The sequence below is a fragment of the Acanthisitta chloris genome, unplaced genomic scaffold (assembly GCF_000695815.1).
Source record: "Acanthisitta chloris isolate BGI_N310 unplaced genomic scaffold, ASM69581v1 scaffold1405, whole genome shotgun sequence".
NCBI classification, from domain to species: Eukaryota; Metazoa; Chordata; class Aves; order Passeriformes; family Acanthisittidae; genus Acanthisitta; species Acanthisitta chloris.
The window spans coordinates 117,437-142,831 of record NW_008674094.1 but is presented as its reverse complement, the minus strand read 5'-3'; the positions used below and the strand labels follow the sequence as shown (position 1 = coordinate 142,831).

The 25,395-nt window shown below is 39.4% G+C and overlaps 1 protein-coding gene across 1 annotated transcript; it reads right to left on the bottom strand.

Moving 5' to 3' along the window:
- Positions 1–1,864: 1,864 nt before the first annotated feature.
- Positions 1,865–23,428, bottom strand: MSANTD1 (Myb/SANT-like DNA-binding domain containing 1). Its single transcript, XM_009075181.1, is given in 4 exon segments — positions 1,865–2,922; positions 12,509–12,793; positions 22,708–22,972; positions 23,395–23,428. Coding segments are annotated over 4 exon segments (825 nt in total). The 3' UTR covers positions 1,865–2,681.
- Between the last annotated feature and the right edge of the window lie 1,967 nt (positions 23,429–25,395).

The window sequence follows — 25,395 nt, the reverse complement described above, 5'->3', positions numbered from 1 at the left end:
TGTTAAAAAGCATTAGAAAAATTCTGTCACACATGAAATTACTAATATTTGTCTACAGCAGTGCTGTGTTCACTCTCTAGCCAAAACCAGGGCCAGAACACGGATAATCTGCATGGGTGGGACTAAAACCTTTTGTTAAAGAGATGAGGTTTTAAAACTGAACTTCTATATTTAACTGCTAAACATGATGTTATATATAGAAAAAGTCTCACAACCTCCAGAAAACACCACTTCCTTTAATCGTTTAATGTGGTTATGTAAGACAATGCTCGGAGTCTAATCTGGAATGCTGCAGATCATTCTGGTCATTCACCTTCAAAATGGGTCAACTCAAAGAGCTAAATTACCAAAACAGTCATCAAAATCCTACCTTATAAAAGCGTTGTCCGTCAGAAGGGCTGCGTGGAACATGACCTCTGGCTCTCAAGAGTGAACATGGCAAAATCAGTGTCAATGCAAGAAGAAGCTGGTAGCAATTGATGAGGAATAATCCCAGAAGCAATCTTCTAAATTGCAGTTTACCCATCTGTAATGCAGCTCATCATACACTTCTGGGGACAAAACACCTAACTCATTTTAGGATAGAGGTCCTCACATTTACGAAAGAGATTGCATGACGTGGTTCCTTATGGTAGCATAGTAGGAATACATGGATTTCCTCCATTCCTGTGTTCCTACAGCTCTGGAGCTGTAATAACATGCAAGGAGAGGGGCTACCTACTCTACGGTACAAAGTTCAAATATTCTGCCATTGTTATTGCTCATTAATTGGATTTAATTGCTTTATGGTTCAAGTAGATAATATCACTAAATATTATTAATTCCCATGGAGTCAGGGGAGAGTTTCTTTATATCTTACTGTTAGCAGGTGTCAGGAAGCTCTACAACATGGATACATCAGCCTACCTGAATCTGTGACAGATCTACATTTGAAATGCACAAAACCATCTTTGCAGAATCAGAGCAGACACTTGCCATTTTTCCAATCATGCAATCATTGTAATAAAGGTGGAGTGAAGGAAAGTTATTTCATTTATACTTCAGCAGCCACAATTTTCTGCAAGTTCAGTCTTCTACTACATTTGGTTACCCTGCTGTCATGAATTAAACTCCGTAAGAATGGGCCACATTTAGATATTTAATAATCCTTAATCTTCATAGTTGCAGGACCTTATAAGAAATACTTCTGCATATTATTCATTTGCTCGGTGAGTATAACCTTTATCCTGTTCAGCAAGCATAATTAAAGATTTATTTGGTGTGTCTGGGTTTTAAAATAGTTTGGCTCACCTTAGCATAGGTAGCGACACATTAAATTATATAGGAAAATGCAAACAGCTTCAAAAACACAGTTTCAAGAGGGGACAATATTTAATAGTAAGAATGGAAAGTGGCCTGAGTTCCTAGTAGTAATTCTATCATTTCAAGACCCAAATCAACCTTCCCTCTTGCCAATAGAATGAAAGCAGCAAAAATACGTTTCTCAAGGAGAACACAAAAAAGAAGTGGTGAATAGGAAATCCAGTGAGTGAATTTTTGAATTTAAGGTTATTACATTCTCACTTTTCACCGAAGAGCCAAAGACTTGCTAGTGCTTCATCTGAGCTCCCTAGACACAATCCTTCGTGCCTGCGGCTCCCTCGTGTGGTGCATCCCTGTCCATCTGCCTCGCAGCCCCTCTTCAAACACAGCTGTGCCAGCAGACACTGCTGCTGGGGTGTTGACTGTTCTTCCATCTCTCTATTTTGAGCATCAGCACAGGAGATCTTTATTCTGCAATTAGTAATTGCAAGCCTTTGCCCATGGTCATCGCTCCCAGTATTTTCCACTGTCCCAAAGCAGACTATCTGCCCAGCAATAATAAGTTTCTTCTTTTTCTTTATTTCATTTGATAGACGTTATATATATGTATATACACACAGTACAATATTTTTCTTTTGTGATAGAGAATAAATGAGAGTTTTCATTGCTGGTTGTTCGTTAAGTCAACAGATTCCAGTTAATAATGAAAAAAATTAAATGTTTAATATCAAAAGCAACTTCAAGTATCTTCTATACATTTTAGTATTCAGTATATAGTAAGGTGGTTTGGGGGGTTTCTTTTTATATCAAAAAGTGTATTTTGAATAGACTATTTTTACCCTAAGACTTTAGAGTACTATTCATATCAGGCATGGAGTTTAAAATTATGCATCTCATGGTCCCAACTAGCTCTTCACAAGAACCATAGGTCACTTATACAATCAGGGCATGTGTTTCAAAACAGGGTTTAATCATCAGCAAAGTCAAGATGCAATTAGCATGGTTTGTTTAGAAATGCACTATTTCATTCTCTTAGAACAGATCAAGCTGTAGTCCTGGATGTGAAGCAATATACAGCACCACTGTTTGTAAAACAATTCCTGACCTAGGAATAAATAGTACTTCAGTTCCCCGAGCTATTCTTCCCTTAACCTTTCCATATAAAAATAATTCAGCTGAGGCATATATTGCACTAATTTTACCATACTGGATAGCTCTCGCCCTGCATTATCTGTTCTCTTTGCTTAACTAAGGTTACACTAGGGTTTTAATTTCCATGGAAAACCTGGGAATAGGGAGGGCAACAGACACACATACGGTGTGCAATAAAGGGTTATCTATAATAGCAATAGTAATCTCAGAGGCAATCACAAAGGAAACTACACATTAGACTTGGAGATCATTTTCTCCAGTAGATTCATCATTCTCTCCTGTAGCTGTAAGCTTTGAACTTGAATGATGTTTTGCTGATCCAGAATCCTGCGCACTTCTCTACAGGTTTCTTCCATAGCTCTACTCAACTTCTTTTGTTCTTCCAACATGGCTTCCATTAATTTTAGCTTCTTCTTTTGGAAGCTGCAGCTTTGCATTTTCCTTTTCTTAACTGGTCTTTCTTCAGCTCTGAAATGTGAATATTTGTTAACAATTAAACTCTTAATTGTAAAAAAAAAAAAAGTTAGAATCTAAAATTCTCTAGCACATTCTCAGCCAAGTTACAACCAAGTCATATTTTTAAAGCCTTGTGCTCTCCAATAAATTCCCTCTCAGTTCATGCCAAAACATAAGTAATGTACTCTATTATTGCATAGTGTTACAGACTGTAAGGACAGTGGAGCTCGTGAAGCGTCTTGGAGCACAAGTCTTACAAGGAATGACTGAAGGAGCTGGGAGTGTTTAGTCTGGAGAAAAGAAGACTCAGGGGAGACCTTATTGCTCTACAACTACCTGAAAGAAGGTTGTAGGCAGATGGAGGTCAGTCTCTTTTCCCAGGTAACAAGTGACAGGAAGAGGACATGGCCTCAATCTGTGCCAGGGGAGGTTTAGATTGGATCATTTCTTCACTGAAAGTGTTGCCAAGCACTGGAACAGGCTGCACAAGGATGTGGTGGAGTCACCATCCCTGAAAGCATTTAAAAGATGTGTGGACGTGGCACTAAGGGACATCATTTAGTGGTGCATATGGCAGTGTTAGGTGTATGGTTGCACTTGATGCTCTTAAAGGTCTTTTCCAACCTAAATGATTCTATGATTGATCACATTTCATAGCTACTTTCAGAGGCATTTTCCAGTCGTGCTTGTATGAATTTATTTTTGTCATTTAAATGTATTTCTCACAAATGCAGCATACTAGGGCTATCTTCTTCTCATATTTAGGTTAATGACAAGATTAATCAAGTAGGAGAGCTAACAAAACAAACCAGTCTTCCCTTCAAACACCTCACTGCATTTTAACAGTCATTTCAATCACACTGTAACATTCTGCCCATAAATTTGTTTTCACTACAATATGTGAGACTATGTATTCAATGTAATTAGTTGCCATTTGGATTAAAGTTCTTCTGAAATTCAAAAACAGTATTTGTAGCCCTTGCAGAACACCAAACTGTTGAATCCAAGTCTATGTATGTACCCAGTCATGCTGATATTCCTGTAGCAGAACGTCTCTGACTCTCTCAGGGCACAGAAGTTAGACAAGCACGCATCAAATTGTACATCCTCATCTGAGATCTGTGGAGATTGCTTCTGTGTTTTATCATGCTGAGTTTCTCTTTTGGAGGAGAGATAAGCCTAGCAACAGAGACAGTGTTCTCAAGGTGTGTAGTTCACATGGCTGTCCAATCTTGGGGTGTCAATGCAACATGTCAAAACCAGCCTACATGACTGTGACAACACAGAGAAATCTGTTTCTCGTAACCTGTAAGCTAAGAAAGGATCATGTCAAAATGTGAAGAAGAAAGAAAGGCAAGTAGAAGGCAAGTGCCCAAGTGCACTACACCATCTGAGAAACCTCCAGTTAGAGCTGGGTAACTTCTAACTTAAAGTGATAGTCCAGGTCCTCATTCACACTTTTGGTAACTCCAGACTGGATTCCCTGACATCAGAGTTATCTGATGATATGACTTGAAGTCCCTTGACACAAACAGCAATCTCAGTCGTGTTCTGCCAAATACAGTATCCTTTCTAGGTGAAACACTATAATGAGATAGCACAGTTGTGACTAGTATGCCAGCCATGTCAACATCTTGTAGATTTGAAGACATCCTTGAGCAAGGATAGCTTGAACTCTTGAGGAATGTGTTTTTATTAATGTAAAGAAGGTAGTGGAGGTGAGGTCACTGAGCTGTGGCAGATTTGTATCATAATTTCATTCATGTTCTTATCCTACTTGACAGGTTTTCTGCAACAGTGACTGTGACATTCAGATCTCTCAGCAAGAAAAATAAACAATCCTAAGCACCTGAAAGACTTAATGCAAATATAAGAAAAAGACTCAAGCCCCTTGACATTTAAGAGTGCAATGACCCAAAAAAGATGTCTGTGGAAAGAAACAAGTAGGTAAAATTCAATGCTATTGAATTCTTAGAGAAAAAAAAACTTAAAATTGGTCACAAGAGAAACTATTTGAGTACTGTTTAGTAATTTGAATGTACTGTCACCCTGTGCATAAGCATGAACAACAATTTTCTTTTATAAATGTACACTACCAGGGTGAACAAAGGCCTCTGGCTTTCAGACTATCCAAGAATCTAAAGCTACTTGTACAACTCAAGGGATTTCATCAGCATTACACTGCTATGTTGATGCCAAGGGAAAGAAGTTATCATCTTTATGCTAAACAAAAGTTTGGAAGGTATACAAAAATAAACCCACCTTTGCAGGTTCTATATAGCATATGTAATTTGGGGCATCAAATAAATGTGTATAAAATAAATACATGCAGTTCTGCTCAAACTGTGGGTCAAACTTGCTGCTGACCAAAATTATCACAGCCAGAATGCAAGCATAGGTCTTGGCTGACACCAAATTCTGTTTGTCCCAAATAACTCTAAGGGACAGAATTATTCCCAATGTGGTTCTCAAAGAGGTCAAGCAAGTGAAAAAGGTCTACAGCAGTCTAAGGACAGCACTGAATCTGTTATTCCAAGCTTGCCATCACTGCACTCACATTCACAAAGAACATAGGCTTTCTCATATGCTTTTTTCATATGAACATATGAAATAACAAGAAACTTTCTGAAATGATGGTATTATTTTAGCCAAAGTCACCTCTTCACAGACGATTTAAATGTGAAAAATTTGATGACTCTCTATCCTCTTCCCTATACAGTATGAGAAAGCAGCTATGGTAAGAACTCTTGTCTTGAAACAAGTAGGAACTGGATCTCAGAGCCACAAGAGGGCTTGTGTGTTGTCAAAGTAAGCCCTGGTGAGAATGGCCCTTAGTAAGGAATGAGAGTGAAAATCTGACACTTGTCAATGGTACTGAGATGCACTGTGTATTGTGTGGCTTTCTTGGCAATTGTGGCTGCTGTTTGGTTTTTAATTTCAAATGAGACCAAAAATGAACCCCATGAAAACCAGAGATGGAGTAATTTAGATTGAAAGATCTCAAATAAGCCTTATTTTTAAGAGAAAAAAAAAAAATCTTTTAACTGCTTTTCCTGAAGTCTGTACAGGTTTTAACCTGTTTATCAGTTAAACAAATGCAGTTCATCAAAAGCCTGTAAGATGTAAAACCATACAGCCAAGACAATAACTGTCCTGCACAGCTCCAGAGAGTAAAGAGCAGCAAAATGTCTGGTGGTGGTGGCAGCCACATGGGGAACTGTGTCAGCAGTATCTGCAGTCTGCTGATAACTAAGAAAAAACTAGCTCAAAATTGTCTTTCAGCACAGAGAAATGCCCCCAAAAGCCAGAACACAAGGATTCTTCAAGGTCTCCAAAGTACTCTCTTTGGTTTTTTAGAATTAACAAGCACAATGTGGTAATTAGACAGCCTTCCTGAAAGGAAATACTTATTTCAGACACCCCTAGCTTTGGTAGCAGTCCCGACCTCCTTTTCTCTCCAGCCACAGTGACTGTCAATGAGAGGGTTCTATGGTGACTCACAAATTCATAGTAAGGACTTGGCATTTACAATCCTCTCCTCATGCAGAATAGCTCCTGAAGGAGAGCTCTTGAGAAGGATCTAATGAATCTGATTTATGAGTCAAGGATGCTCACAACATGAAACAATGTAAAATGTCCAGTGATGCCTGAAGGAGTTATTGGAATACTGATGTGTTTCCTCAGACACTAAGCCATCTTTCTTGAGAAGTTCTAGGTGTCCTAGGCAGCATGGCAGAGAGACCTTTCTCTGTCAATAACTTATTAGAACAAACTCAAGAGGGAAGCAGGGTTAGGAATACAGGTTCAGCAACAAGTAACCCACCAACATCAGTATCCTCAAACAGTTTCAGCTAGGAGTATATCTAGTTTGCCAGTCTATAGGCATGAGCATAAGAAACAACTGACAATTGCTGTAGCAAACACCAGTTGGTTTCTGTTGCGGATTTTCCATGTGCAGCCAACACCTCTGTGACAACAGGGGTACAACAGATCCTGACAGCATCCACAGCCTCTGCCAAAGAAGCATCTCCCTCTTTGCCAAGCCTAGTCTCTGAAGGTGCGAGATCTGGAGGCGAGAGGGGTCCGGGAAATCAAGGACCTCAAATACAATCTGCTGACATTCTTGGGCTTCCACTGTCTGGAAGGGAAGGAGCCTCCAAGGGACTGACACTGGTATTGCCCTGACCACATGAACAAAGTGTAGAAGAACTTTGCCATTGGGACCATGTTCCAAGCTGAGCCTCACAAAGTTATTTCCATGCTGTGCAGACAGGTAGGGTACAAAGGAAGCAAACCAAGAGAAAGAAAAATTTCTATCTCATCACCTAGGAGACTGAGCAGAAATGACAGTGTGTATTGGACACCAGGGGTAACAACGCAAAACCTCCAGATATAATCAGGCAAGATATTAGGCAGGTCTCAAATGCATTTGCTGTCTGCCTATCTAATATCAATTTAACTCACTGTTCAATTAAAAGTTCCTTGATTGATTGCCTGCACTCATCCAATACAGCTTGTTTCAGGGATGTGTGTGAATAATTAATTGAGCAGGAGCTGAATACAAACAGTAATCTGTCTATCAAAATGTATTACCTTCCCAAAACTATAACAACCATTCATTCTGGGTATTTCCTGGCAAATGGGTCTCCAGTACCATCAGTTTCTGGAATTTATGGCTTTCAACACCTAACAGCTGTTTGTGGCTTGTTTGTGGTTTTTTTAGCTAGTACAAATCCGAACAGACCTCCATAGTCCATATCTTCATGAAAAATAGTTAATGATCTGGAAACAAGTTATAGTAATATTAGAGATGCCACAAAGATCTTCAGACTATAAGGACTGAGGATCAGGCAACCTGGATTTTCTGGTAAACTAGGCTCATTCAAACACAGCCAGGAATTAACGAGGCTCATCCTTGAACCAAAGCATAGAAAGGAACCACAAAAATGTCTTGGAGCCTGGGCAAAGCACCTTGCTATGATAACAAGTTTGCATAATGAGTTAAGATCCACTACATAATGCACATAGCCTAAAGCTCAAACTTCTGTGTAGATGATGCCCATTCAGATTTAAATAGCCATGGCATGATTTTAGAAATACTAAAGGCTTTGCCAAATCACAAATTAGCATCATCACTAAGTTTTAATGCACTGCTTTTAATTCATATCTTAGTTAATTCTTGTTACCAAGTCTTACTCTTTCTCTGTGTGTAAACGTTCTCTACCAAATTATTTAATCTGCATTTAAAAATAAAAGAATACCAAAGACGGTGTGATCATGGTACACAACTACCCTGAGGCAAAGGCAAAAAATACTTATAGGGTCTCCGATATAGAGAAAAGAAAGGTAAAGAGAAGGAATATCTGAGAGTTTCATTCACTAAATTCACATTAGAAACAAGGGACTGGTTTAAACAAGGGTTTGCTTATCACTGGAGGGAAGGGAAGAGCGAATTCTCCATCTTCTGAAATTATCAGATCTAGACCAGATGTCTAGTAAAACATTTCCAAGAGTTAAACAGATGATAGAAACAAAGAAGTGGAGGACAGCAGAGACATGAGGCTCTGAGTGCAGCACTCCCCTGCTAAGGGAAGGATGTCACAGAACCCTCTCCATAACATTTCTGGGCTCCACACCAGAATAACCAAATTCAAATGGTACTTAACAAGAAGTCAGACTAGATGACATGGTGGTTTTATTACGGTCTTTGATTTTCCCCCCCGTTTTCAGGATAATAGAAATGGCAGAACAGATGAAGTCTGAACCACATTCACAGCCTGTATAATTACGTTCTGTCATTACTTAAACAATGAAAATCAAGACCATAAATTAGTCCACAGGGTGAATAAACACTGTTTTCAATTAGATAAAAAGTCATTTATAGCGGTGTCAGGAATTTGGATTTTAAAAGTTTGAGCTGCAGTACAAGGCTCCACCACATTGCATTATATTATATGACCGTAATAGAATTCTATTATTGTCAGATGTTTAGTGCAGTATAATACAAGTCTCCTTGAAGTCCAAGAGCAGTGTTAGAACAATACTAAACAAATAGCAGACATCCCATTAAAGGGAAATAAGGACTCCAAATGTTTTCCTCAGCTGCAAATCAAAACAAAAATTAAAATTAATTTTATCCTACATTAATCGTATTATGACTAACTAGCAAAGTCTGGGGTTGGTAAGAAGGTCCCAAACTCAAAGTCTTTCAAACAAAACACAAAAAAAAAGCAGTTTCAATTGTTTTTAGCTTGAGAATACATATATTGATTGAAGTAGAAAACTTGACATTTTTCTCTATCATGAAAGCTAAACATTAAATTAAAATTATTTTTTAAGGTGTCATTTATATAGCCAAGTACCTCCTGCTATGTTCAAGGATACTGTGGAAACCAAAAAGTTTAGAAGAGCTGTGTTGGAGAATTTAAAGGAATTACAGGAAAGTTTTCAGAAGTTTAAAAGCTGACTTAGAAAAAACTACAGTTTGAAGGGATTTTTTCACTATCCATTGTTGCCATAACATTAGGATTTTTATTACTGAAGAAAAAAAATCCCATAGTGTAAGCTGTAAAATATGCAGCTGTAAAACACATCTATATTTTACATATAGATACGTGCATATACTTTTCAAATAATTGTTTCACATAGCCATAAAGTACAAAAATTGAGAGGGAAATTGAGGACCTAAACATCTTTTGAATTTTAAAGTATTGTCTTTAGTTCCTTTTTTGACTCTGTTGGATCAACTCTGTACCATTTAGAGACAAAGGCATTTATAAAAAAGCCAAGATGGACCTGAATTTTATATGTTCATTCTTTTCTCTCTTGTTGGCTGTTTCAAAGTGTTTTTCAAATACAGGATGACACACTAATTGCTTAAGCTGAAAATTGCTTCACAGTTCATAATTTTCCATTAGTAATTCTAAGGGAATTAACTTCCTTGTCTTACCACGGCAGCTCTAAGTGATTTTAACCCATCTGGTATTAGCAAGCACTGTATTTTCTTCTGGCCAGGAAAGAGTTCCCTACTCTTCTTCCATTCAACAGACTAAAACAAACAGGTCAAAACTGGACAAGCTTTTCAAACCCCCTAAGACTATTGGAAAAACACTTTTTCTCCTTCCAGACACATTCCCCATTATCACAAATGCCTTCTAATTTTTAAACCAGTCACGATGCTCACCTGAAACATTACACTAATCTCTCAAGTGGCATCTTCTGCTCAGTTTTTTCTTTTAAACACAGTGGAACCGTATTTTAAATTGTGTGTACACATCTTGCTGTTAAATGGTATGCACAACATTATAGTGCACAAAATTATTTTATAGTAGAGACTGTGAGGGTACAGCTGCATTCCTAAGTTAGGGAGCAACGTGTTGTGGAGGTCCTACCACACTGACAGCTGCACTGCCCTTCCCTCTAGCTCCCAGACCATCCTTAACAGGGAACAGCAGCACTGCAGCCTGACCTAGAATCATAGAATCAACTGGGTTGGAAGAGACCTCAAAGATCATTGAGTCCAGCCCTACCATGGTTACTAGATCATGGCCCTAAGAGCCACATCCAGTCTTGTCTTGAAAACCTCCAGGGATGGTGAATCCACCACCTCCCTGGGCAGCACATTCCAGTGCCTGATCACTCTCTCTGTAAAAAATCTCTTCCTAATATCCAACCTAAACCTTCCCTGACAGAGCTTGAGTCTGTGCCCTCTTGTCCTGCTGCTGGTTGCCTGGGAGAAGAGACCAACCCCCACCTGACTCCAACCTCCTGTCAGGGAGTTGTAGAGGGTGATAAGGTCTCCCCTGAGCCTCCTCTTCTCCAGGCTGAACACCCCCAGCTCCCTCAGCCTCTCCTCATGGCACTTGTGCTTGAGTCCCTTCACCAGCCTCGTTGCTCTTCTCTGGACTTGCTCCAGCACCTCAGTGTCCCTCCTGAACTGCAAGGACTAAGCAGCATTACCTGCTACACAGACTTGCAGCCAGTTGAAAGCCACCCTGTGCCACTAGAGGCTAGATTTAAATGAGCTGCAGTTTCTAAAGGAAAGTTTAAATATTTTTTACTAAAACAGGTTAGGTAATTTCCTTGGGCAAAGTTAAAAATACCCAAAACCCACTGAACCTGAAGCTGTCTAAAATGCTATATAGCCTAAATTTTCCAGAAGTTATCACTAATAATTGGGTTTGACTAAAGTAAAATCCACTTCAGCTGTAAATAAAAGCCTCTACATGAGAGTATTGCAAACTACAAGCACAATAGATATGGGTTTGTGGTTGATTAGCTTGACTACTGTGAGAGTTGTCTATGTTCTGTAGTGAAACCTGTCCTCCCTTATGGTACAAAATCTGTGTTGTCCTGGCATTGTCCCTAAGCTGAAACTTTTTAAACTACCTGATGTTATCAAATAGTCTAGTGAATAAACTCCACCACATCTGTGGAGAAGTGACCATCTACTAAAATATTAAATAACATTACTGTAAATCAAATAGTGAATTGGAAATAAAGTTATTGTATCCAAAATGTAACTGTGGAGCCAATCCTAAAGTCAAGTGAGTTTGTGTATCAAGAATATCAACTACTTACAATGAACTAGGATGAAAAGAACTGTTGCTTGTGAACAAAAAGGTTGCTACAGTTCAATTATACACTCTAATAAATATTCAGTTGCCAAAAGAAACTAATCAGCTATTCAAGTAGTCTCTGCTTGAATGAGTGAATGAATTTACCCTACTTTTATTCGTCCAAGAGTGGGTCTGGAAACAGTAACTCAAACTTGTTAGGTTGGTTCTTCTTCCAGCTCAACATCTTCACAGCTGCATGACTGACAGGTAATTTTACTGTGTCAGTTAAAGCTTCACAGACTCGTGATAAGGATCTCTAGGATCAACTTTTTTCCTGCCAGAAAATGGTAATCAACTCTTATTTCACACCACTCTGGATGAAAAATGAGAGCAGTATAAAGTCTAAACTTTGTATCAAGTGTACCACCCTGCCTTTTGTTAAAACTGCCTTCCAGAGAACTCCGGTGTATCAAAAAAGGAAACACATGTTTGCATCTCAAACTAGCATTTACTTTGAAAAAAAATTACATTCTCAACTGTATTTAAAATGTTGCCATGTACTTTCAAACTGCATAAGCAACTTTTCAGTGTCCATAGAAATATCCAGTCTGCAACTTGTCACCACTTTAATAATAACTGAAGCCAGAGAAATTTCATACTCATATCAAAAGCAAAACTAGAGCACGCCAAAAATCATCTAAGCAGTATGTTATATCTCTGATTGCACCACAGGACTCTCTTGAACATGCCTGTACTCCTATTATAAACACTCTACCTGATGTGAGCCATGATGTGCATGCTGAGTTTTGGCAATAATATAGAACTTTTTGCCCAGTTCTCCTACTCTCTTACAGTCTCTCACAAAGGAATAAAGAAAATGCCCTAATTCAGCAAAGTGTAGAGACTGGGGAACAGATCTCATTTGTGATTTACAGAAAAAAATGTAAGAGCTGTTAGAGAAAAACGTGTGAGGGTGTCCCCATTAGACAGCAGATCCAGTTCATTCTGTGAAATACGAGAAAGGGGGAAATAAATTATACCTCAGCTTGTAGGAAAGTAAGCTTGACGAGCTCTCTGAATGTTCATCTTCAAAGCATTCTTCCCTTCCTTCATATGTAAACTGGTTATATGGCAAATAAAGAGGTGTAGACTTAGCTGATGGAGACTGTGAGGCCTCTGTCTGTGATGTAGAAGGACCTGGCTGCTGATTTTCATGCATTTTCACATCGCTGTGGTCTGTCACTTTGGATAAGATCCTATCAATGGTTTTGTAGTAAGGCCAGTCAGGTGCAACAGTCTCACTGTCAGTCATGCATTTTAATTTCCTGTAAGAAAAGGCACATAGCATTAAAGGCTGTTTTCCTATAGAAGTACTCGTCATACAGATCTATCTCAAAACATTTGTTCCCATCACATTAAGGAGGAGAACTGAATGTTTTCAATGAGAATAAAATTAGACACTTTTTTTTTTAGAATCTCCAGCGAAGCCTTTCAGGTTCTTTTCCTAGTTTTGACGTGTGATTAAAAGTTGCATGTAAACCCCAAATTAAATTCAATACAAATAAAGAACATTACAACTCCTAATGGAAAATGGACTATGTTGGTGGTTGAATAATTTTTCTTCTCCTTACAGAATACCAGACGAACCAATTTGACAGCAGCCCCTGACAACTAGAGTAGGCAACACATCACAGCCTTTACCAAGCTGTAGGCAGCTCTGTCCTTCCATGCTTTGAAGAATGAATATTTATTTTCCATAATGAATACAAGTGGCTATAAACATGATCCACATTCTTTTCCTAATATTGTCTAAAAGCTCTGAATTGCCTTGGTAAACATCCTAGTAACAACCATGAGATGTAGATGTCTGTTCATTTGTTACACAATGAAGATCAGTGAAGGCAGAAGTACAGAATTTCATTAATTTACAAAAAAAAAATAAAAGATATAAGCACTAACTGAAACAGTTAATAATGCATTAGAAACAGCATGCACAAAAACATTACAGTTAAAGAACTATCAACCATGACCTTGTCTTTTCACATACATCTTATGAGATCTATTATTCAGTCCTCACACAGAGTTCACTGCTATCCCATTTGGTACCCATTGCTATTTTATTTGCTTTTACTGAGAAATATAAAACTGAGGTGTGTAGATGAATTATATATTTCCAAGAAGCTCCAGTGCCCAGTTAGAGTCCCAAACTTTCTTTTCATTTGCCTTTCCCAGGCAGGATCTTGTTACTCAAAATCAAAAGGCAGGAAGGAAACACAACAGGAAAGGCAAGACCAATGACAAATACTCCATTTTCATAAACCAGATTTCATTCAGGTTAGGAAAAAGATGAACCAAATCTGATTCTCACAGCTAGCAAGAAGTTCCATTTGCAGGAAAGAAAAAGAATAAAAAGTATTCCTGGACACCTGGCCCACCCCCTTGAAGCCTTTCAGGTTTTTCCTTCTCAGAATCCATCCTGCCCACACCGGTCCTGCAAGGGATAGAATTAAATAACATGTAAACATGATAAAACTGGTGCCAAATTTAAAAGTGAGTCAGAACTTGAAGCTCTTCCTTTTAAACAGCTCTCAGCCTAGAGTAAGGGGAAATCCACTAGTGAGAAAAGAAGGCAGAAAGATTTGCTTGGATTTTAAAGCCATTTAAGGATTCTTTTTCTCCTTGTCCTTGCAAGGGCTGATGAGCTTTTCCAGCTCTTTCGAAATGCACATCATAGTCCTGCATCGCAAAGCCTCACAGCCATCCATACTTTTATGCCCTCTATGCATTCAAAATTTTAATTTCATACATGTTTCACAACCTACTGCTGCGATTTCATAGTCAGAGAATATCTAGCACAACCTACAAATACATGCATATCTACCCAGCACAGAGAGAAAATAGCTGAATACAGGGCTGACAACAACCATCAATTGATATTGATTATTTTTAGTTCAATTGTTTAGGCCATTTGCATGAAAAAGATATCAATTAAACCACTATAAGCTACTAGCCAAGTCTACATGCCACATTTGTTTGCCTGTGTTGGAACCCCCAATGTATTCAAGCTATGGGGTTTAAAACATTACCATCCCCAGCTGCTGGTTGCAAAGCATTCACCGTGGTCAGTCATCCCCACGGGTGAGATGGCAAAAAGCCACATCTCAGTTGTGCCACTGTGAAGTCCAGCAGCTGCATTAAGACCTCATGGGACATGGTTTGTGCCTTGTGGATTGCAAAACATTGTGCCAAAAAGGGCAGGAAAAGCTCAGAGCTGATATTCTGCTAACTTTGCTCTGAGGACATACTTGTATTTAGCCCAACGTTAGGCAGGACCCCCAAGTCCTCAGCAGCAGAGCTGCTGTCAGTCCCCAGTTTGTATCAGTGCAGGGCACTCAGCCACCCCAGGGGTAGGACTTTGTGTTTGTCCTTGTTGAATTTGATGGGGACCCTGTCAGCCCATTCCTCAGGCCTGTCTAGGTCCCTCTGAGTGGCAGTTCTGCCCTCACACATGCAAACTACAGCCTCTCATTTTGACATCACCTGCATCTTCTCCTTCCTCGGGTTGTTGATATTAAACAGGGCATGTCCCAGAACAAAACCCCCACAGTCCTGCCCTTGGAATGAGACCCTAGGCAGAGGACAAACCATGAACAACTACTCTGTGTGTTCCAGAGATCCAGCCCCTTTTCCTCCCAGCTGGTAGTTCTTCCATTTGGAGTATAACATCCTAGCCTGGATACAAGGACGTTCTTGAAGACCATGTCAAAAGGGTTTCTACTGTCAAGCTTTGCTCTTCCCTCATCCACAGACCTAGTCTTTTCATCACAGAAAATGAGCAAGTTAGTTAGATGTGATTTGCTCCTAGTAAACGTATTCTGGCTATTCCCAGTCATAGAATCATAGAATCAACCTGGTTGGAAGAGATCTCAAAGATCATCGAGTCAAACCCTACTATGGTTATTAGACCATGGCACTAAGTCAACACCTCCTTTATGTGATTGGAAATTACTTCCAAGACTGCTTACTCTACTGTCTTCCTAGGAGTTGAAGGGAAGATGATTGACTTTTAATTCCTATTCCTGCCTTTTCTGAAGATTCAACAGCTTTTCTCCAGTCCCCAGGGACCTCCCACAACCTTCATAAACTTCCAGAGATGATTTCTGACTGAGTCGTTTTCTACTACTGGTGTTTCTGCCAACCCTGCTCCAGGCACACCCAACTGAGACACCTGGGCAGTGAGGACTGAAATAAAGAAGATACCACGTATCCTCAGCCTTATTAGTTGCATCTGCTTTCACTAAATCACCACTGGTGGTGATTTTTCAGGGCTGGGAGATGAAGGGACTGAGAGCAGCCCTACAGGGAAGGACTTGAAGGTGCTGGTGGATGAGAGGCTGAACATGACCTGGCAATGTGCCCTTGTAGCCCACAAAGCCAACTATTATCCTGGTCTGCAGCAAAAGTGTGAGCAGAGAGGTAATTCTCCTGCTCTACTCTGCTCTCGTGAGACCCCCCCCGGAGGGCCACAAAAATTCTCTGAGGGCTGGAGCACCTCTGCTATGGAGAAAGGCTGAGAGAGTTTGGGTTGTTCAACCTGGAGAAGAGAAGGCTCCAAACGACCTAATTGTGCCCACCCAGTAATTAAAGGGGGCCCATAAGAAAGATGGGGACAGACTATTTAGCAGGGCCTGTCGTGACAGGACAAAGGGTAATGGTTTTAAACTTTAAAAGTGCAGATTTGGATTAGGTATCAGGAATACATTTTTAATAAGGGTGGTGAGACATTGAAACAGGTTGTCCACATAAGCTGTGGATGCTCCATCCCTAGCAGCATTCAAGGTCAGGTTGGATGGGGCTCTGAGCAACCTGGTCTAGTGGAAGATGCCCCTGCCCATGGGAGGGGTTTGGAACAAGAGGATCTTTAAAGGTCCCTCCCAACCCGAACCATTCAGCAATTCTATGGAAAGTTTTCAGGAGTAGGTATTTTGTCCAAGTAGGTCAGTACCTTGTTTTTTTGTGTTTGAGCTCAGGTGTGTGCCCAGACCCCATTTTTTACAAAACTATGATGATTTAGAAGGATTGTTATTATCTGTCCACAGAGCTGTAGAGCTGCAGCTATATAAACCCAAGTATTTCTCTGGCTGAATGGATACTAATTCTTCTACTTCTGAGTGCTTACCATAGCTCTGAGCTAAATAAAAGGGATCACTACCAGGAGGCAGCAAGAGAATTGTGTTAGCTTAAAAGCAGCACCAGCAGCAATCATCTACCTGTATGGAGACTGGCTCACACATACAGAAAAAAAAGGATGAAATAGATGGAGAGATAAGAAGATAAGGGGGAAGGGAGTGTCAGTCCATTGCAAAAGAAAAAGAAATGCTGCAGGGGGAGATAAATAGGGAGAACATTCACAGGAATAGTGGTGATGGTTTAGCTTTCCGGTAAAACCAAACTAAATAGCTAGCTTTGTAATATTCATATCAAGTTTCAGGATTTACTGATTTTTAAATACTTTTTTTCTATAACTGCCAGTAATCCAGAAAACCTAGTGAGACAGCTGAGGTCTTTTGCCTGCATAATCCTGCCAAAACTGAAGTCTAAAGTAAAGATTCATTCACCGCCATCAGTCATTTCTGTAACTCATCACAGCAATCTTAGTAGCTTCCAAAAGATAAAGTGGGGGGGTTTGTTTGTTTTAATGAAACATGAAGATGTTTAAAAGAAACAGGACAATATGAAGGCTGGAGTGTGATAGTCCAGAAATGAGAGAGCAAAATGAGCCAAACATTAACACTTGGAAATTGGGCAAATCACTGATTGAGCAAGTCAGGCAGAAAAATTAGGTAAGAAACAGGGGTAAGAGAGAAAGTCAGCAGAGCTTGCAAAATACATTCATGCTGAGTTTATCTAGACCTGTTGCTGTTTCATGAGGCTCTACTAAAATCCAGCTGAGAGCAAAGGCAACTGAGAGCTCTCTCCAAAAACTCAGGGATCACAGTCAGATTTCCAGTGGACAAATATCTGAAGCATGTCAATCCAGTCAATTTGAAAGGTGGTTGCTTGTCTTAGTCCAGAGAAGTGAATAAATTAATGGACTTTGAGATCCTACTGCCAAAATGGTCCACTGCATGGACTGAGACAAATGTTGAGTCACTTGTGCTGCCATTGACCTTCCTTCAGGCTTTATTCTCTGTGCCTATTAATCCACCTTCTAAAATAAAATTATTCCATTATGAAGTGCTAAAGAAATTTCTTTAAATCACCGTTATTCAGTCAGCAAAAAGCAAGCAATCTGTAACTTGCCTCTTTTTTTAGGCTTTGCTCAAAATAGATTGCTTTTTTGTTGTTATTGCAGTATTTGATATTACTACTTGCCTTAAGGAATGGATACAAGATCCATCTCCTGCAGTTTCTAGGAAAAGCTTTCAAAATAAATAATAAATGTCAACTGTTCATGAACCAATCAATGGTGAGGAAAAGAAAAATGTATGAAAGTACAGTACTAAGTTGTGCATCTGCTATAAATTATTGAAATTAAAGAGAAAGATGGTAAAATATTCAAATTCAGCTTTCTGCAGTAATTGGGCTGCACTCATATTTTATCATTTGCTGTAACAGAGGTCAAATACTCCAGTTGCCTAATGTCATAGAGTACAGCAATGGATTACACAAGCAACAATGTTTAATTGCTATCATGTACACATGAAAATAAAAAATTAGACTACTCTTTTATTCAAATCATGAGACTGATTCAAATTTACCAATCATTAACATTAATTGACTGCGATTCAAATCAAAGAGCAACAGCTGCATCCTGTTTTCCAGGCTTTGGGGTGGGTGATGTTTTTGAAAATAATAAATTTGCATTCACACAGTTCTTATTTTTAAACATCAGAAGGAATCAGTCAAAACTGTAGGCCACTGTGCAAGCTGTACAAACCCTGCTGCCTTTCTCTAAGCCAGTGTGTAAAATGTCAGTGGAAATATAACAGCAGATCCAGTGCACCATTACACAGGAAGATCACCAGATTAGCAGTGACAGGATGGTGCTTTCTTTTGGAAGGACTACTTGCAGGTTCATATGAGCTGAAAGCCCCAAGTAGTCGGCATAACAGAAGGAATTTGGCACATAATCTAAGTGATGCTGAACTCCAAGAGCTGGCATGCTAATCTCAGCACAACTTTTGATGACCAGCACATCAGGAAGCTTAACTTTGAGTTTTAGGGAGCTTGACTCAGCCCTTTCTCCTACTAAAATGGATAAATAGGGAGGTTCACACAGCTCACTGCACAGCTGTCTGAAAGGTAACATTAAAAACCTGGGGGCTCATCTACCCACAGCAGATATTTTGGATTTTACAGCAATGCTTAAAAGTAGAATTTTACTCAAATGCACCCGCAAAAAATTTTTTTCCCTTCACCTATGATTCTCTGCAGAAATTTCCACCCAGTCAATTTCTATGGTGGATGAAATGGTCCCTTAATATACTGAGACTCCAGTAAGAATTACTTCAGGTCACAGTATATTTTCCCCTGAATCACTTCCTCCAAATGCACTTGGTCTGCAGCAATGCAGAGGAATACAGGAAGCACTGCCAGATCAGTGCATCGTCTCACTGCATCACTTCTGACAAAGGTCACTGCTAAATGCCTCACAAGTAATTTTGACAGACAGGTTTGAGGGCACATTCACCCATAAAAAAACATGATTCTTTTTCCATTGACGGCTAGCAATATCCTGACACCCATTGTCTTTTATAACTCTAATTGGAAGGCAAACAACATCTGCATTTTTATTTAATAAATCTAATCCCTAGTAAAAATAAGAATAATAATAATAAAACAACCTACCACTGTCTTGGTGTCAATGATATTCAGTGGTAATGAGTTCCACATGCTTATTATGCAGTGCAATACAAATGTTAATACAAACTTTAACTAGTTTTCAATTTTTTGCCTTGTAATTCCAATAAATAACTTCTTGTATTACAGCTAAAGAAACACCTGCTTTACATTTTGAAAAATAGGAGTGTATATTTTTATGCACCTCTAAAACTCCTTCACATTTCTTTGCCTTCACAAACTTTTCCATTTCTCTTAATAAAGACAGCTTTCCACATCTCAGCCTAACTGTGTTTTCTAAACACCTTCTCACTCTCTTGTCACCTTGTTGAAATATAGGGCAGTCAGAAATAAACACAGGAATTCAAGGAGGGATAATGAGTCTACATGGCATTTTACCACCTGAGTAATGTTTTCACCTCAGATGTGGAGAAACGGGATATAATCACCCTCAAGTTTCTTTTGTGATCGATGCTCATGCACTGAACTACACCCAAACTAACTTTATCTGGCAGCACAAAATTCTGTGTAGGATCCCAACGTACCCAGACCAGGGTGAATATTGGGCTGGAAGCCCATTCTGAGCCCCAAACCACTGTACACATGCACAGAATATTGCATCAGCTGCAGCTATTGCAATAATTACTGGCTAAGAAATGCTCCTCCCCTACCTATGCATATGTTTGTCTGACACCTTTTGTGCAATAACAAATGACTCTACTGAGCAGAATAAATAAAACAATATTTACTTAAAATGCCATGGGATCCTCAAAGTGGAAAGCACAATTATAAACATGTCCACTCTTCCTATTTTAGATCCTTGTATGCTTCAGATCATTAATATCTGTGTCAGGAGATGTGCCAGGACAAGACATGCCAGTGCTAACACTCCTAACACTGAACTTGGTTAAAAGGACTAGTAGAACTATTCAAGTGCTGCTTTTCCTTTTATAGAAAAAAATAGACATATGTATCCATTCATATGCATGGCAATTTTTAGGACAGACTTTTCATGCTCCTTTATGAAATTGTGACACATAGCTAGATAATGATATGATCTATATTTTACTATATTTTAATGCAGTTCATTTCTGACTGTTCAAGGAAGACTAGAGACCACTCCACCTGTAAACAGATGCCTAAAAAAGTAAAGGATCCTGACGTGGTGGGAAGAAATAAGCACTTGGGTGCAGAACACTCCCCTCACTCCTGCTACTGGTGCTACGTTCTCCCATGTCACACTTACTTACACCCTACGTAATCATTACGAGGTATTAGCTCAAAATAGAACATTTTCCTGCTTTCAGGTTTCTCTTTTCCAGTTTATGCCACAGTGAAGCGATGATGCCCAGAAATACAGGGAGAAATAAAGTATCTTCCTCAAGTGTCCTGCAGGCACCAAAATGTGGATTAAAACTCTCTGCCTTACAGCAAAGCAGCAATCAGTGGCCACTGACATCATTTACAGTTTCATCACAACCTTCCCTACCCTCACACACCCCCAAAAAAGTACCCAGAAAACTAGAAATTGTAAGTCACAGCTTTTATTTGCCCATTCTCTGTCCCACCTTGCCCTGAAAGCAAAGCACACAGCCGTGCTCTGGGTAAGAACAAACTAAGAAGATGCTTTACATGTCGAAGAGGACAAAATGAAACAGTGACAGTGCAAGGCAGTTTTCTAACTCTGCTAAATTAGCATCTCAATCTGTAAGCAGAGAGCTGCAGTGCACTGCAAAACAGAAAACCAGTGGGACAACATGCACCAGAAGCAATCTTAGAAGTTCACAGAAACAGAAGGCTATATTTTTGAAGTGCAGTTTCTCTCACACACACAGTGTGCATGTATGTGATTTCATTTCTTCCCTTCCCCCAATGCAACTTTAAAGTAGAAACAGTAATTAGAAAGAAAAAAAACGAGACTCGCTGATTGATGACAACACAAAAAATTTAGAACAAAGGCTGACAGAAATAACCTATTCCACTTGGCAATTACGGCACTTAAATATCTTGCAGTGTTGCTAGACACCTGTAAAATCTCAGCGCCGCGAGATGTATTTCTCAGCAGGGAGGATTGCAGATTTAGCAGACTAAGCAAAAGCCTGGTAGCCAGCAGCTCCCGACTTCTACATCTGCACCCGAGTGTGAATTGCAGGGTGATGCTGGGCAAAAATTTCTCTTCCAGCTCTCTCATCTACAGAAAACTGTAAGGATTACGGCAGGGTTAGTGAAACATTTTGGAGACATCAGCATTTGCTGCAAAACACCAGGTTTAATATCATGGGGAATGGTGTTAAACACTGTGCTTGTGGATCATAGAAATGCAGAAGGACATTCAAAGTTAAGGGGTTTACAGGATTTTCCCTAGTTTCCCATTTGATGAGCAGTCTCTGCATTAAATACAGTGAGGGTGCCTTACAGAAAAGCGAGCAGTTTTAACATGGTTGCCTGCTGTAATAACCTTTTTTATTATTAATACGAGCTTTGAGGAGAGATTAAATAAAAGAGTCACATATTTGATTTTCTTGCATTACAAGCACATAGCTCAAATCACCACTCAGGATTTCCAGTAAGAGGCAGTTTGTGCTTCACGGAGATAAGAATTTAAAAAGAAAGAAAGAAAAAAAAAGGGGGGGGGGAAGAGAGAGATATGCAAATATTTCTGTTAAGTTCTAATTATTTTTCGCCCTACAAACAACAAATGCCTCACATTTTCTGAAGCAAACTTCCCCTCCTGCCTGCCTGTTCTTTATCATCCCCTTGTAGACACCTCTGCCCTCCCCCCGACTCCTCTGGAGCAGTATTGACTGTGCACATTGATTCTCTGCAGATAGAATAGTTCTTTCGCTGCTGCTGCTTATAATTATAGCAATGTGTGTCACTCAGTAATAAGACATTCAATTATTCTTGGCCCCGTGAAGTGTAACCCTTCAACTCATGAGACCAAAAAATCCAGGAGCATCAGCCCCCCCAAACAACATTTTTTCTGTTCTAGTTTTATTTTAACTTTGCCTTGCAATTCCGATCCTCAGTGGCCACTTCAAGCTGCAGGAGTTTCACTGCAAGGAGCTGGCTGCCAAGCTAACACAATCAGTCACCTCAGCAAAGAGCAAAAAATATAAATCTCTTTTCCCCACTAAATACATTTCCATCCCTCTGCATCATAACAACGCCAGCTAATTAGAAAGAAACAAAGTTGTCCCAGAGTTTGACATGAAAAGGGGGAAAAAATTAACAATGACGTAACAGCACTGGCAAGAGAGAATTTTAAAAGCGATATGAACAATCTTTAATCTTTTATCGACAGATTTCCTCCAGGAGACTTCTTTCCAAAAGGCAAAAATCACTGCGCCGTCCCTGCTAAAATCTCTTAAAATAAAAAGAATGAACTGAAGCTTACCTGTACTGGAATGTCATATTTGTAATTTTTATCTTTATTTCCTCTCCGTGGCGAACTTCTCCAGTCATTTCAAAGAGTTTGTTAGCCATTTTCTCATAAACTTTGGCATTCCTTTTAGTTTGTTTCAGCTCATCAAAAAATTCTTCCCAAACCAGCATTAAACCTCTCATTTCTGCATCAGTCCAGTTTCTGGCCCTCCTGTGTTTCTCAGTCTGAGAAGAGACAATGTAACTGGGAATTTCTGCTGCAGCCATTGCTGACTGACCTAAAAGGGTTTTAAAAGAGGACACTTAATATAGATTGAGTTTTTAGTTGAGGTTTTTTGTAGTGCAAGACATGCATATGTGGATAAAGAATTTGAATGACAACAGAACATATGAAACCTTTTTGCAACAGCTTGAAGCTTGAGTGCACAAAATGGGGCCTACATCTGACAGGCAGGAATTTAGTTAAAAGCTTTTAAACAGAGAAACGTCATTTTGATGTCACGTTTCCATAGCAACAGAGCAACTGCATAAGCTACAACAACAAAAACCTTTTAACTGAAAGCCAAAGAATCAGGACAAAGTTGACAGGCCATCAATATTAAAGCTTTTAAACACTTTAGGTTTAACAAAAAAAAAAAGATCTATGCAGCCTTTGAGAAGCTACTTTTAAGTTTCTACTTCTTTTTTAGCTTTCCCTTACCTTTTAGGCAGACAATCTGCTAGCAGGGGGTCATGGTCGCCTGAACGAGCTTTTAAGTTGCGCCTTGACAGACTCTCTAGGAGGTTGCAAGGACTGAGGCCATGTACACAAAAAAAAAAAAAAAGCCCTTTTTTTCGCAAAGATATTCTGCAAAAAGAATCAGCCAGCTTTATGAAAACTATACATCTCTAAGCTAATAAATGTTTAAGCAGGCAGGCTCATTAAAAAGGAGCTTGCATCTGGGTTTTAGAACATGCACAAAATAGTATTTAAGTGTTTAAATATAGAGAGAAACGCATATAAAATTTCAATACAAAGCCACTTTTTTTTTTCTTCCCCGAGATGTTTTGCTGCTGATAAGCACACACTGCAGTCCTGTCAGTATGAATTTGCCTTTGTAGGTATGTATTACTGTATGTGTATTTTGTATTCCTAGTAATTTAGATGCTATTTATGCAGCCTGTGTTCTGCCTTAGGACTGCAGCAGAAGCATTTCACCTGCTTTATGGGCAACCTAAAAGGATTATTCAATGAGTTAAAAAAAGGCTGCAAGATGCTTAGAACTGTGAATAAATTGCTTTGCTGTAAAACAAGCATTTTGAGCTGGTTTTTATATAGGGCTAAATTCTGCCAGCAGTTATACCAGAGAAGCACTGCTGTTCATTGTATTAAACACTGCAATACAAGCATGGGCCAAATCCTGCCCTGCTCACACTCCTGCAGCCTGACAAGAATCTTTCACAAAAGAGTGAGATGCAGGAACTGCATTAATTCCAGCAGGACGATCAGCTAAAGAGAAAGATGCTCATTTCCTACAGTCCCAATAGAACCATGTTATGTAAAATATAAATAAATAAACCACGGACCTTTCTTCTTATTATTTTTCTGCTTCAGCATATAACAGCAATAACGACCTCACTGCAGGGCATTTCCTGAAGATTAATGGCAGGCAGGGGTTAATGGCCTGAGGCTCACCCAGTCAGTCGTTAATCCCCAGGAAATGTTCTGTGCCTCAATCCTTAATGCTTAAGTATCCTATAAATTGTAAGTCTTCTCATAACCACATCCTTGATCTTAACAATAGTTTAAAAATGCACAGCTTGGTTTGCATCCTGGAGATGGCAAAGGGAACACATAATGTTCCTGAAAGGTGCACTGCTGACATTTGTAGTATTGTTGCCTTCTATTTTATTTATTCCACTGTTTATTACAAAAAGCACAACAGCATACCATAGAACCAGGCAGGGGGGTCAGAGGGGGGGAAATCACATATACTGTATATAGGAACTTCCACTGATCCAACCCTGAACATGTCTCTGTCAGAAATATACCTGCTGAGTCACTGCCTTCCTAAGGAAAAAAAAAGAGAGAGAGAGAAATAAAGAAAAAATCCCCTAGCTTCCAAATAACTGCTTTTAACTACTAATATGACAGCCTAGCAACTATTACCTTTAAAAATGTGTAAATAGCAGCATATGTTGTGATGATGATCTTGCATGGTTTGTCTCTTGGGTGGCCAGCTGGGAGACATCACATGATCAGGGGACAGATGGTGGTCAGAAGAGGATCAGCTGATGACACATTCATTTTATTAATTTATTGTTTTGTTTTGAAATTCCCATCACTTAACCTTGGGCTCCAGGCAGCTCTGTTAATAAAACGGTACCAAACTCAGCTGCCTGCAGCCATAGCCAGTGGCTGGGGATCACCAGGACAAGTTTAAGGAAGCAACTCTGTGTCAGAGAGGAAAATACCACCACTCTGGGTCTGACGTGCGACCAACACACGCTACTGCAAAGCCAGGCTTGCTTTTCAACCTTTAATCATCCATTAGAGGTTTGTTTTTCTCATCCAGACTTTAATCCACCTAGGTTCTGAAAATGCTATTACCACCGCTGAAACCCACAGCACGATAGACACACATCGTAAAAACCCAAAGATGCTCGTGGTATCTGCTTAAAAGATGTTTTGAATCTGGTTTCAAGTACAACAGCCAGGACA